A 14,601-nucleotide genomic window follows, 5' to 3' on the forward strand; every position below is an offset into this window, starting at 1 on the left:
CTGTGTTTTCCTCGCAGCTGATTGACTACGGAGCAATTCTTCATCCTGGCTCGTACTTCAGAGATGCCTGGAATTGTATCGATGCCCTGGTAGTATCCTGTGCCATAGCATCGCTTGTGATGAGGTCAGAAGCATTGTTTTATTGCTTTGTTTAAGCCTTTACACTCTTACATCAATATGGATATTCTCCTTGTTATCCCCCGTATATTTCCTAAGGTGCTGGCAAGGAGAATTTGTTTGACAATCAAGAGCTTTTTTAGTTGGTGATCATTTCCTTTATTCTCGGAAACTTAATGTGTAATTCAAGGGTTTTATTGTGAGGAGAACTTGATGCTTATCACCCACACAAAGGGTTACGAGAAGGGGTAGACACTTTCCTCTCAATGTGCCCTCCTCCACCAAGATGTATCACTGGATGCCAGCGCATCGTCAGGAGTACTTGACGAAATGCTGAGTTTGGGGGGTGGGGGTATTAAGGCCGAGCAGAAATAATCCTAGTCGCTTTAGTCCAAGAAAACCGAGACTAGCTCTGTCAATGTTTGTCACTTGTATCGTGTATTGACCTTAACCTTTAACCGTAAAAGACAATATGCTTCATAGCAGCAATATTTTCTTACCGATGAAAGGCCAGAAGTTGAAAGGTTTTGGCTCTTAGACAGTTTTTCTTTCATACGCTAATAGAATAACTGTTTATTTTGTTTGTTTGTTTCGTGTAGCAATCAGGATCAATCCACTATAAACCCACAGTCTAAGAAGACAGTGAAGGTTTTGCGAGTTCTCAGGGTTCTTCGGCCTCTCAAAGCGATAAACAAAGCCAAGAAATTGAAGGTGCACTTGATTATGATTCTAGACTCTACTTTTGAGAATTTTACTCGGTTCGTTCATGGAAACAAGACTTGTTAAAAAACGAGACTTAAATTGTACTTATGGAGGCAAAAACTCCATTATTACTCCGATGAATGAAAATTACGCTCATCCTATTGGCGGTATTAGAGAAAGACACAAAAGCTTATTGGATCAATGTCAGTATCTAAGCAACTGCTCACCTACCCCTCCCATAACCTAACAATAACAATATTGACTGTTTTTGGTTTGGGGGAGGAGTTGATGCGCAGTTGCTTAGATACTGACATTAATACAGCCTATTCCTTGCAATTTGAAACTACGTCAAAGCAAACAGTGCACATTAAAAGGTTTCCAGGTCATATATACATTTAAACATAAAACGGTAAAAACGAACTATAAAATCCGACGTTTCGGAGTAGTCATGACTCCATTATCAAGGTAAAATATATAAGATCATGCAAATTACAGCATTTAAACGATTTTGGCGCGAAGAATTAACATCAGAGGGTTAACTTCAAAGGGTGCGAAGATTATGAAAATACTCTCGTCCGAATACTTTCGCCCGTCAATATTTATGTAATGAAATGCTTTGCAAAGTAATTTCAAAGCCTAGGGTAAACACTATGTTCAGTCCGAGCCTTAAAGTTAGATGTTGTTTTTAAAAAGAGTAAATGTTACAAAAGTGTACAACGCTAACCTACTGGGGATACAATCTGACAATATTTTTGCGCCATTTCAGGCCGTCTTCCAGTGTATGGTGTACTCGCTGAAAAACGTTCTCAACATTTTAATCATCACTTTATTGTTTCTGTTCATCTTCTCTGTTATTGGAGTTCAGCTTTTTCAGGTAACTTACGTTACTAGTAGATGATATCTTTATTACAGGCGTGATTTCTCGAGCATTAATTTAGCCTGGTGCAGGCTCTCGGTCAGCGGAGAAGGACAAAAGAGCGGGTGAGCCAAATAGTGCGCTAGTCAAGGAGACGCCTTCCTAATTTTTTTCTTTACCTGAGCTCTTGCCCCTTTTTGAAATCCCGCCTTTTCGTTCCTTTCTCCAGACTAAGGAGCTTGGAAAACGGCAGGCCAGCATTAGGCATAACAATCCGTCAAATAATTGAATGAAAACAAAAACTAAAACAGCCTGGCATGCCCAAAAATGCCTGTTCAACCCTCGTATTGGAATCCCCCCCTCCCCCGCCCCCACCACATTGAGCCCGTTCTTGTCTTATGGCTGTCATAAACCCACAAGGAAATGAGAAACAACAACGAAAATTCAAGAAGTAAACAGCCCGTAATGTACTTTGTGTTTTTTCAGGGAAAATTTTTCACGTGTGATGATCCCTCGAAGATGACTGAAGAGGAGTGCCAGTAAGTTCTCCTTATCTCTCCACCATTTTACACAGTTTCTCGTGGTAGTTAGACCAGTTAGCCTCTTAACGCCTCTTTATCAAGGATTGGAATCGATGACATATGAGCTTGATCTTGATGTCTTAAACATTTTTTGAGTCCGTCATATTCATCTTCCAATTGAATGAGTTTGAGGGCCTGCTCAAAGAAGTCTGTGGAGCAGTTCATACCCAACAGAATAAACTTACCTATAGGTGTATGGTAATTGTCTTTTATTCTTTTCATAGAGGAAAATACTTAAGTTACCCCGATTTGACAGACATGTCCAACGTTGAGGTAAGTAGCTCTGGGTGTGTGACAAAACAAAAATTCACACATCCGGGCTTCGCGCTCCGATGTACTACCACTGTACTACTACAGTTAGGCCATAACTAGTTGGATCAATATCAATATCTGGGCAACTGCCCACCTACCTCCCCTAACCCAACATTAACCCTAACTTGTTATCAATTGACTGTTGTTGGGTTAGGGGAGGGGTAGGTGGGCAGTTGCCCAGATACTGATATTGATAGTTTCATACGTGACACGCTCTCGCATGCTGCAAAGGTCAGAAATGTTAGAAGCGTCATATGGGAGATTAGATTATCAAAGATGGTAGATTTGGTGCTTAGTAATGAAGTAGAGAAAGATATTTTAAGACGCGTTCATAAAACCATAGTGTCTACGTGATTGATTTCATCTAACACAAACCCTTTTTATGAATTTTTGTCATCCTACTAGGTCAAAGATCGAACATGGGAGTTACAAGATTACAATTTTGACAATGTAATCAATGCAATGTTAGCGCTGTTTACGTCATCTACAGGAGAGGGCTGGCCAGCGTAAGTTTCCCCCCCCCCCCCCAACAAGTGAATAGCTTGTTACTTTTCGTCTCAGTATCATCACATGAGCCAGCAATATGCTGATTAGATTAGACAAAGAACCCAACAGGAGGTTGTTATCTTGATGTGACAGGATTTCTCATAACTGATTTCCAAGATAACTAGGAACAGTTTGAAGAAAGAATCTAGGGATTTAGGGGTATATCAGTGGATTTCAGGTCAGTTTAAGTGAGCTTTTGCACAGTAAAGAAATTGTCTGCCCATTTTTCAGGCTCGAAACCCAAAAACCCATTCCTTGTCGATTGGCGCGTACCTTTTCAAGCTAGATAAGAGACCCCACCCCTCCCCCCGAGAATATTTTGACTCATTAACCGCTGAACGGAATTTTACGTTGCCCCCTTGCAGACTCATGCAGGCCTCTATCGATACAACAGAAGTCGATCGTGGACCGATCGTGGATAACAATGTTCAGATTTTGCTCTTCTATATTTTCTTTGTGGTGGTTTTTTCGTTTTTCTTCTTAAACATTTTCGTGGCTCTTATCATCCTCACTTTTCAAGAACAAGGCGAAAAGGATCAGGGAGAATGTGAACTGGACCGGAATCAGGTGAGTTGTTGATCCCAGCTAAAATAAAGTTTGTACTGATATGTAAAATCGATTAAACCTTTAACCCATAAGAGTGACTAGCGTTTAAGTTCTTCTTACAATATCACCCCTGAATGAAAGAGTAAGGTCATGAGAATATAGGAAATGGTCAGCAACAAGAAAAGCCCTGGATTATGAAACAAATTCTCCTCATCAGCACCTTTGGGAATGTATAAGGAACAGTATGGAGAATATGCATATTGATGTTAGAGTGGAAAGGGTTCATACGCACGGGTGTGAAGCCAGACTCGGATCAAGGGGGAAAAGAAAAAAAAAAGAAAGAAGTCAATAATTACTTGTTAGAAAGTTTTTTAAATTTATTCTTAAGGACGCTAGTATTGTAGTGTTTTCAATTTTGCAACTAAGGGTGTTGTGAAACTTAAGGCCTTGAAAGGAGACGGAGAACTGCCTTCTGTGTGTGACAAGCTTGTCTGCATAACAGCAATCAGAAGGTTATGAAAAAGAGATACCGCTTTGAATTTTTAGTTTTAAACGTAAGAGCTCTAAGCCAATTAGTGGATGAATTCAACGAACATGAATTACAATGCGGAAGTGAAAATCCATCTGACAAGTTTACTGGAAAGGGTTTCTTACAAAACGTCTTATCTTTCCTTCATTAGAGAGACTGTCTTCATTTCGCTATTGTGGCCAAACCTTCCGAGAGATTCATGCCGGAAGATCCTAACACGTGGCAGTACCGCATATGGACGATCGTGGATTCTAGACCGTTTGAGTATTTTATCATGTTACTCATTGCTCTCAATACGCTCATCCTAACTATGAAGGTGAGTATAGAACGCAGGCTTTTGTCAACACTCAAAACCCGGCTGACGCACCGGAGTTCCAACGCAGGATGGAGGGGGATTCCTTTTACAATCTAAGCGCTGTCCAGAAGTAATCATGGTAACACTCTAATAGGCCGTATATATTCCATGAACCACTCGCCAAGACCTTCTCATAAGTTCCTTGCTTCTCCTATAAGTTAGCTCTTCCCCTGCCTCTAAAAGAGTACTAAAAATTGCTTAGATATAGCTTATCCTTTGGGGTCAATTGACGTTACAATACTTGTACGAGCGTCTCAATGGGGTTAAACGTTTAGCCGTGAAACGGCCAACACATTTATCCGTCACGCGTAAAAATTGACAAATTTTAACCGTTAGTAATGAAAAAAGTTAACCGTTAAAATTTTTCTTTAAATTGCAAAGGAAAGATGTTCTAACCGTACGTGTAAACATTGACAAACTTTCTTTAAATTACAAAGGAAGGATGTTTTAATCGTAGCCGTAAAATGGCCAATATTTTAACCGTTAGCCGTAAGAACCATCACCCCATTGGGACCCGATTGTACTTGACGCCTTGCAATAGTCTTCTAGTTAGATATTGTAAGTTTTTGTTTCATTAACCAAAAAAAGTGCATTTGGCTCACTAGTGATTGTAACAGGGCGATAGTCAGAAGGAAAGAAATGATTATCATTTGATAGCATTTGAGAGCCTTGGGAGTGAATGAATAAGTCCTTTGAGTCTTCATCAACTGACCACGCTTGGTTTGATGATTAGTTTTGGATCACAATTTAGAATGCTTGGCGTGATTGATTTTAGTGTTGCATTTGATTGTTGGAAAGAGTGGTGCGAGTTTTTTGGACCAATCACAGAGCGAATTAAAGTAAAACCATCAATCTCAGATTACTTTCGACGCACAATTGAAATCTGCTCTCTAGTGATCGGCGACGGAAGAAATTTGTCTGTGCATTTAATTTAATTCAATACACTTTATGCATACCAACTGTGCTTTCCTTCTACTTACCAGTTTCATAATGAGCCTCAAGAGTATCGATACGTTCTAAACACGTTCAACACAGTCTTTACCTTCATGTTTACTGGAGAGGCTATCTTGAAATTGTTTGCCTTCCGAACGGTAAGTGGTGTCTTAGTTTTTCCTAGGACTTTATATTTAAGTTGATGTTTCACATTGACCAGGTCGTAATACTGTATGTCGATGGCATATAAATCGGATATCCACAGTCTTCCTTGACTTTCAGGAAGAAGTGCTTTAATCGAGATTATTTTTTAAACGGCGTTTTCCGAAAACACTATCATTTCACCGACGGCACATTTCTATCTGAATAAGTTTGAAAAGGAAGTGCTGCCTTGGTATCATATGGATAACAAAGCGTGCGCTAATACTGATTGAGAGGTGACTGTTACCGAAACATGCTGGACGTCAGCTTTATGAAATCCTTGGATTCCATGATAATGACCGAAACTTGGTTTTCTGCAAATGTAAAAGAAAGGCCAAACCGGGCAGAAATAGTTATTGTATTATTTCTGTGTTCTCATAGTTCATTAAAAAGAGTAGTTTTTCGACGGTGGTTAAAAGTATTATTCAGTGCTTATTTATGATGTTTTTTTCTTTTTCATTTTACAAGAATTACTTCCGAGACAACTGGAACGTTTTTGACTTCATCATCGTCTTGGGCAGTTTGTTGGACTTTGCTCTGTCGCGAATCCAGGTAACACTAGCATAATTATATTAATCAACAACAAGACATTTTCTGATTTTGGTGATAGTGGAATACTAAAGTTCCGCGCACGCATTTATAGCTGTAACGAGAAATACTGAAAAGTTCAAGGAGAAGAGAGTTATCGGAGGATGGCCTGGGGAAGAAATTACCTAAGAATGGAAGAACAAAACATTGCATGCCTCTATTTTTTAAGTGTTGTTCAAACGATTTTTCTTACGTGAAAGAAAACAGTGAATACGGGACTATTTTGCGAGAAAAACGAACAGAAAAGAGCACGGAATTGTACTTGGATCTAGGTGAAAAGGCCCTTTCGAGTTTGAGGCGTTTTCGAAGTATCGATGGTAAAATTATAGTTTATCTATGGAGCGATTCGAAAGGAAATCACTTTCGTTTATTAATGCGCACGAACAGATGTTTTCAGTTACTGGTAGGTAATGGTACTCTGCTCAGGAGATCTGAGCGTAGTTACCAACGATTGAAGTTGAGGTCTTCTTTGTACATACTTTGCTGATTTTCATTTCCAATTCACTCCGTCATTCTACGTGCTAACTCTTTGGTCCCTGGGATTATAAGTTAATCCTAACCCAGCTCTCTGGTTACATTTTATCTCAATCACATCACTCTGTTTCCTTGCAGTCTGATGAGAACCAGATGCCTTTCGATCCCAGTCTCTTCCGTCTCTTCAGGGCGGCTAGGTTGATCAAGCTGTTAAGACAAGGTTACACAATCAGAATATTGTTGTGGACCTTTCTTCAATCATTCAAGGTGAGCCAAAGCATCTAATAGCGGGGGAATCAAACAAATTTGCTTTTAAATTTGATTATAATTCGCTAAAAGAAACGGTTTTTTTCTAGAAGAAACGTATCGTTTAGAGCACATTTCTTACAAATATTCGTCTGCACACTGTACCAAAATAACTTCGGTTTGCTCTTGGTTTCATCCGATCTGCATTGCTTGCAGTCAAATCTATGTCAGTTTACATGCAACTAGTTTCAGTCTCCCAACAGACACTTGAATTAGGCGAATACCAAAAGGATATGAACATGACTTCTTGAAGTAATGGCAAGTACTCCGCCATAATAGAACCTAACATCATCATGGTCACTAGCGAAATATTGCTTTCAAAGAGTGCCAAGTAGAGGCATAACATGGATTTTAGTAATTTCGATTTTTTTTCAACTGTGAATGTTCTTTGTTATAGGCCTTACCTTACGTTGGCATGCTTATTGGTCTTCTGTTCTTCATCTATGCGGTCATCGGCATGCAGGTATGTTGAAACGGGGTAAGTTTCTAAAGAAACTGTGGTACTGCGTCGGTGAGAGAGTATAACAGGGTAAATTGTTGGTTGGCCACCGTAAAGATTTTCAAAGCTGACGTTTCTGACATAGGGCTAACGCTTGAAGGGCTTCTCTGACGATGGATTGACGCTCAAAACGTCAGCTTTGAAACTCTTTACGGTGGCCAAGTTACTTCATCAACTCAGCTGATAATACCAAATTACCTTGTTATGTAGGTATGTTAGTTTAGGTGATGAACTCTTGTGGAAAAACATATTGCCTAGCGGATTAGCGGTTTTTTCTTTGTGTGTTTCCTGGCATAAATGTTTGCTGTTCAAGAAGAAGAAGTGGGTGGAGAATGTTTTCCATTCACATTGTTGCTGGGGGCCTGGTACCGTGGTGCGTGGTGATAGTTTTAAATGGATGTGATTTGACGCTGTGGTCTTTTGCAGATGTTTGGCCAAATCAGCATTGAGAATGACGATCGTGGTGGTATGTGGGGAGAGATTAACTCCAATAATAACTTCCAGTCATTCCCAGCAGCCCTTCAAGTACTCTTCAGGTAGAAACAATACATTTACGCTTGAGTCTTTTTTTTTCCTGAAAGCGTTGTGTGAGATTTTAAGGTTATACCGCTGATATACAACTCGTACTGTTTAGTGCGGGCTCATCTGATAAGAAATTTACTTCTGAAACTGAAATGATGGGCGACCGTATGCTTATGTACGTGCAGTAACATCATGGTTGCGTTTACATAAACAGCCTCGTTCACATTTTGAACGATCGTCTCTTGTCCTGCACTGGGAAATGATATATATTTAATTTGCGGAAAGAAGTCACTGCTCGATTTACTTAAAGAAATGAAGTTAGGGAATTATTCTCATTAGAGTGTTTTCGGTGATTGGCTTAAAACCGCATCTAAAATAACTATAACAGCCAATCATAGCAAGGAAAATATCACGGGCAAAACGCGGGAAAACGCGATTGACCAAGTTGCGATTGGTTTTAGTGTGAATCTGGTTGATTGAGAAAACGGCGCGAGTTTTGAGGACCAATCACATAACGAATTAAGGCAAAACCAAAGCAATTCTGGACAATTTTCGACATTTAATTTAAAATTGCTCAAACGAGGTAATAACGACTCACGTTTTTTAGAGAAAAAACGTCGCGAATTTGTTGACGTGCACACGATATGCAACACTACGACCTCATACCTTACTGAATGGCCCAAATCTAAATTCAATATTTTCTCTCCCACCACATTTTGCGCTTTTGTGCTCAGCTCCAAGATCTTACAATTCTTGCGTCACTTACGTGTTAATGTTGATTGGCTGGCTGAAAAGATTGTCACGCTTCTTGCGTTACTGTTTATACAGGTCCGCAACAGGTGAAAACTGGCACGTCATCATGAAGGCTTGTACAAGTGATGCAGACTGTCAACTGACCGACAAGAAATGTGGCAGCCCGTTCGCGTATTTGTACTTCATCTCCTTTATTTTCTTTTGTTCTTTTCTGGTTAGTAGTGTTTTCTGGCTGTATACTTTTTAACTTTTACCGATTTTATTTCGTGAAAGTGACCACCTTTTGCCCAACTGACTGACGATAATTAATCGGTCACGCAGGTGGTTGATAATGTGATTGGTTCATAAGGTGAAAGCGTTTGATAAAGTTATTTATGGTTGATTATTTCATTTATAAGCAAGACCTTCCTCTTTTCTAACTACAGCTTTTGAATCTCTTCGTGGCTGTCATCATGGACAATTTCGAGTACTTGACACGTGATGAATCTATTCTTGGTCCACACCACCTGGACGAGTTTGTCCGCGTGTGGTCTGAGTTCGACCCAGGAGCCACGTAAGTTTCTCCACTGAGTCTTGTGTGTTCTTTAAAATTGTAAAGAAGAGGGCGTTTTGATTGAGTTTCGTGGACAAAACTAGAGTAATCACCACGGCCGATCAGAACCTAAGAAAAATACCTTAAAGAGCCAATGAGAATTCAAAAGTAAAACAACCAAACTGTAATTGGTTTAAGTTTTGCATCTGATTGGTTGAGAGAGTGGCGCGAGTTTTTTGGACCAATCACAGAGAGAAGTAAAGCAAATGAGAACTCAAAGTAAATGAATGTCCTTTACAGGCAGATCTTACGCAAGAACGAACAAACGAATGAACAAGGTAATAGACCAGCGAAGGTACAAACGAACAAACAAACAGATAAATGATGCAAAGAAACGACAACAGAACAAGGGAAATAATGCATTGATGAAGCAATATTTTATTTATTCCTTTTTTTGTGTGTTTGCTTTTCCCCAGAGGCCGCATCAAACACACAGAAGTATGTCAGTTGTTACGACAAATGTCTCCTCCAGTCGGAATCGGGAAGAAGTGTCCTAAGATAGTTGCTTACAAAGTAAGTCAAAAGCAAATTTGAACTTAAGATATTTATACGTCAAAGGTGAAAACTCTGAGCGTCAAGTCTTGTAGTATGCTCTCTTTCTGCGTCATTCGACACAGCGATCAAGCGTCTGCGCTTGTGCAAATGTTTTAAAGCTAAAATTAACATGAAACCTTAAGTTGAATAAGCTCTGTGCACAAAAAGTCTCGACTTTTCCTTTTCCCAATTTTTGTAGCTTTTTATAAATTTCTGTGAACGTGTCAATATTTCTGCCTATATTTAGTGTAGAAGAGCAGCTGAATTTTGCGCGGGAAATTGGCTCGAGGCGACTAGCTAAAAATTGATCTTCTTTTCGTATGCCCTTCGTTTGACCGCTGTGTTGCGCCACACTAGCATGGTGTTAGTATCTTAGATTTTTCAAATGTGGTTACACGTATCACTAACCTTTATCGGTTTCTTTTTCAGCGCCTGATCAAAATGAACATGCCGCTGCATTCTGACAACACGGTCACCTTTACTGCTACCCTGTTTTCCCTAGTGCGAACGTCCCTCAAAATTATGACAGAGAAAAGTAAGAAATGACATCGTTATGTTTGCAAGTTGAGAACAAATGATTTTTTCGTTTGACTTTCTTAAATTACCAAAGGCGGGTTTTGTAAGGGATACTTCGACCCAATGTTAGGAGGCCTATGGGACCACGCCGGTATTGAAAAGGTCTGTGTTTGTACCCTGGTTAAGGTTATCTCGTTCTTTACTCACGTGCGTAGACTGGATCGAGGACGAGGAGAACAGGAAAACTTCAGGCGAAATAATATGAAACAATATTCTGGTCTTGTCGTGCGGCACAACTGAAAAACGTTTGCATTAAAAGAAATAAAAGCCAAACAGAACAGGTCGAAACAAATGAAAATTGCGTTTGCTTTTATAAAATATTTTTCGCCCAAGCACTCGACTCGGTTTTTTTTTTTTAGCTTTCCTCCAAATATTTCGCTAGTGGGCTTTTATCAATTTTACTTCGCTAAACCTTTACACCCTAACATTAGTATGCATCTTCTCCATATTGTTCACTATACATTTCTCAAGGAGAGTTTATTTAACAATCAAGAGCTTCTTCAGTTGGTGATCATTTCTTATATTCTCGTGACCTTAATGAGTGATTCGAGGGTAATATTGTAAGGAGAAATTAGATGCTAGTCACTCTTAGGGGTCAAAGGGTTAATGGGAATACGGTCGTCTGCATTCCACTTGTCTCCTACAGCTATCTTCATCCGAGAAACTTAAAAATTGCTGACAATTGTTTCCTTTTCCAGATAATCTAAAGGAGAACGATAAGGAATTGCGAGCCATGTTGAAACGTGTTTGGCCCAAACTTACTAAGAAGACACTGGACAGAGTGGTGCCCAAACCTCCAAGTCTCATCAACAATGGTATGCATACTCCGTGCAGTGTCTAGGTCTTGTAGTGGTGATTATTTTTCACATTTATTTTTGCCATCGATTGTGGAGTTCCATGGGGATGATAATAGTTTACAGATTTCTTCGCGGTTCTTTTCCTCAGCGAATCAAGTGAACCAGCAGCCACAGATGACAGTGGGTAAGATCTACTGCGCCAAACTCATATACGAAAACTATAAGTTCATGAGACGGAAAGGACAAGCTCAATCAAGGGTGAGTGAGTGAGGCAGGGAGCTGAACAGCATTAGTAGATAGACAAACATTTTTTAACTACAGTAGTTTTTTTCAAAAGATACCAGTAGCTTTTATAGGTGGCCATTTTGTAAGGATGTTTTAGTGGCGGAATTGCCCTGCTCGTTTCTGCAGCCTTATCATTTCCATCGAGCACCCGAGAAAGGCTAAGGACCAGAAGAGGTGTTAATTTCAATGCTTTCTGGATATGTCACGTGACAAGTTTGCTTGGACCATGTGAACAGTTACTACATATTTTCGTCGAATCACGCTCTGGGGAAAGTTCTCGAAAACATTTTGCATTGGAACGGTTTGCTCAAAATATGTAACTTTTCTGTTCCAATTTATTACAAGACGAGTTTTTTTGTTACACTTTTCATTCCTAACTGAAAATTCTAGTCACAAGAGCAGGTTTTTTGTCCCTGTGAAATTGAGCTGAATACCTGTTGCTCCTAACTCTGGACAGTCTCTTGTGTAACCTCTGGCTTCTCTCTTTTGCACTTTCATCGCTCACGGATTCTTCGTCGTCAAACACTGTGCATTGTTCGCGTATACTTTGTTCTTACCTTGTTTGTTATTTTCTCACCAGCGAAGCTCAAGTTCTGTTTTAATGCTGTTTACACATTGCATACAATTCTCATACTAACTTAAAGAGTATTTAAACCATACTGAAATTCTACATAGCATCTCGCAATAACACTTTTAAAGAAGCGACAAATAAGCCTAAACTTGTTTAAGGAAATTGTGGATAATACTTATGCTCTCCTGGCGAGTTTTTTTCTTAACCGAGAACGATTAATATTGCTTAAATGACGTGTTCATAAACTTTAAAAGATATTTTAACCTAAAATCTTTTCAACCATAAACTTTATTTGTCAAAAATAACTTTAAAGGAACAAAGCTATTTCCAGGCTCTTTCCTCGACCCGTCCTTATGAAAGAGGGAGTCTGGCGACGAGACAGAAAGTCACTACTTTTATTTAAAGTTTTTAGAAAGAAGCATCAACGGAATTAGCAACAACTTATAAAGACGATTATCTTAAAACCTTTCACTGATTATGATAATATTAATAATAATAATAATAACAATGAAAACAATAACAATAGTAGTGATAATAGTAGTGATGACGATGAAAGTAATCTTATCAATGATAACAATTTTAGTTGAAGAATTGCTACTCATCTTCATCTCTCTTTCTCCCTCTACTCTTTCATGGAGCAGGATTCTGACCAGGTGGGTTTCACTTCATATTCTTAACTTTGTCTCTATCTCTCTTCTTTGTTTATTTCTCTTTATTTTTATTTGTCAAAACGTTCATCAAAAACACCAAGTGGAAGAAATGTTTTGCATATGATCGACTGACTGACTGACTGATTGATTAATTGACGGCTCCATAGATTCCTTCGTTCATTCATTAGCTGCTCATGGATTCCTATAACAGTTTTAGTTTGTTTGTTTGTTTGTTTGTTTTTTGGAAGCAATCAGACAAGCTGTTTCTTTTGCCAGTTTTGTTTTTTCTTCCTCTATTTTTCCTTTTTCCTTATCTCTGTTTTTCCTCACCATCGACTGGTGTTGATTTCCCAGGGAACTGTTCTCAGTCGATTTGTCGGAGGACCAATGTTCCAGAAATTCCGACGAGATAACGACCCCGAGCTAGGAGAGGTACAGATACGTTGATATCTCACACATGCGCTTCATCGTTTGTCTCCTCCACTTACTGTTAATCAATGGCTGTAAGGGTTGATCCACGTGATTAAGAAGCTGTATATCACGTGCTTATGTTGTGTGTTACTTGCCCTTACATACATACAAACGATTGCGACGCATTTTCTTATCTTTTTTTTCTTCGCTCATTACATGTAAACTTAACATCAGCCGAATATTCTGTCATAATGCAAACTATGAACGAGGGATTTTTAAACTTAACTTTGTAACCATATTCCATAATTTTTATAACATAAAATTACTGTCCCCTGAAGACGTTTTTCGTAAAAAGTCTTGTTTGTATGAGCAGCATGTTTACGTCTTGAGTCCGGCACTACTTGTGCGACCAATATAGCTCTTGTCACGAAACGTGAATCAAGCTGTTTAGACGAAGATTATTCTTTTTGCTGTGAAAGCGTTTGCATGGGACGGTACTAACATGTATTTGCTAAACTTAACACTAAAAGAGTCAGTTCAACTGACGTAAAAAAAAATTATTACTCGTCGCAAATCCCTTCCATGTCTCCATTTTAAAATTTCCTATCACGTGTTCTTGTTTGCACCGCTATACTTGGCCCTGTCTTGTCTTCGTTTGGGCCACTGCTGTTCATATATCACTCATTAGTTCTTCTCCTTTTATTTTTGACCTTTTTTTTATCTCTTTACGTGCCTTCCACTCCCTCTAAATAGTACACCGAAAACACAGAGTGGTCTGCCAAATGTTCCATGTTTTAGTTATTCTTTATGTTAAATAACTTGCTGGAAGAATCAGCTCTTTCACTAGTGAAAGGTACGTGGAGATGCAAATATGATTGAATTTTTGAAGTGAAAACTTGATATGTTTAAAATTTGTGTGTAACAGGGAGTTCCGATGAACGACATAGCTATTAGCTTAGCTGATGGACCATATCACTCGGGTTCGGCACAAGCTTTGTACCATCCCAATCATCAGGTAACACAGCTTTGTAACCCAGCTTATGTTGCCTATTGGACGACTGTCTGAAGTTTCGTTCCTTATAAGAACTTTATAGCTTGTGTCCAACTAGGTCCATTATAAATGTTTTGTCTTCATGGCAATGTGCATTTAATTATGTGGTAAAGTGTACTTGAGTCTGTTCCAGACTCATCTTACCTCCCAATTTTAAGGGAAGTGCTTGCCTTATGGCGACCGCGCGCTGGACCTCGGAGGGAAGGGTCTGGGTTCGAGCGCTGGCCAGGTCATCGTGTTGAGTTGTTGGGTAAGATACTTTACTCTCTCACCATGCCTCTCTCAAGGAAACCTGACGAAATGCTGGGGAATTA

At 39.3% G+C, this 14,601-nt stretch overlaps 1 protein-coding gene across 2 annotated transcripts in view; it reads left to right on the forward strand.

The window, feature by feature from the left end:
- The window catches only part of LOC131785629 (voltage-dependent calcium channel type A subunit alpha-1), a 38,107-nt gene that overhangs the window by 21,231 nt on the left and 2,275 nt on the right, over window positions 1–14,601 (forward strand). The window contains exons 22-43 of one of the 2 annotated variants that reach the window (XM_059102547.2): window positions 18–124; window positions 717–828; window positions 1,586–1,693; window positions 2,162–2,214; window positions 2,481–2,529; window positions 2,974–3,074; window positions 3,480–3,681; window positions 4,341–4,505; window positions 5,528–5,635; window positions 6,147–6,230; window positions 6,879–7,007; window positions 7,444–7,509; window positions 7,972–8,081; window positions 8,896–9,034; window positions 9,246–9,373; window positions 9,829–9,925; window positions 10,376–10,481; window positions 11,221–11,337; window positions 11,468–11,577; window positions 12,817–12,828; window positions 13,180–13,257; window positions 14,162–14,251. In XM_059102547.2, the coding sequence (XP_058958530.2) occupies window positions 18–124; window positions 717–828; window positions 1,586–1,693; window positions 2,162–2,214; window positions 2,481–2,529; window positions 2,974–3,074; window positions 3,480–3,681; window positions 4,341–4,505; window positions 5,528–5,635; window positions 6,147–6,230; window positions 6,879–7,007; window positions 7,444–7,509; window positions 7,972–8,081; window positions 8,896–9,034; window positions 9,246–9,373; window positions 9,829–9,925; window positions 10,376–10,481; window positions 11,221–11,337; window positions 11,468–11,577; window positions 12,817–12,828; window positions 13,180–13,257; window positions 14,162–14,251 (2,271 nt within the window). The remainder of the gene's footprint in view (window positions 1–17; window positions 125–716; window positions 829–1,585; window positions 1,694–2,161; window positions 2,215–2,480; window positions 2,530–2,973; window positions 3,075–3,479; window positions 3,682–4,340; window positions 4,506–5,527; window positions 5,636–6,146; window positions 6,231–6,878; window positions 7,008–7,443; window positions 7,510–7,971; window positions 8,082–8,895; window positions 9,035–9,245; window positions 9,374–9,828; window positions 9,926–10,375; window positions 10,482–11,220; window positions 11,338–11,467; window positions 11,578–12,816; window positions 12,829–13,179; window positions 13,258–14,161; window positions 14,252–14,601) is intronic. The other variant, XM_066165621.1, reaches the window with a different exon arrangement.

The sequence above is a fragment of the Pocillopora verrucosa genome, chromosome 4 (genome assembly GCF_036669915.1).
Source record: "Pocillopora verrucosa isolate sample1 chromosome 4, ASM3666991v2, whole genome shotgun sequence".
In the NCBI taxonomy this organism is placed as follows: Eukaryota; Metazoa; Cnidaria; class Anthozoa; order Scleractinia; family Pocilloporidae; genus Pocillopora; species Pocillopora verrucosa.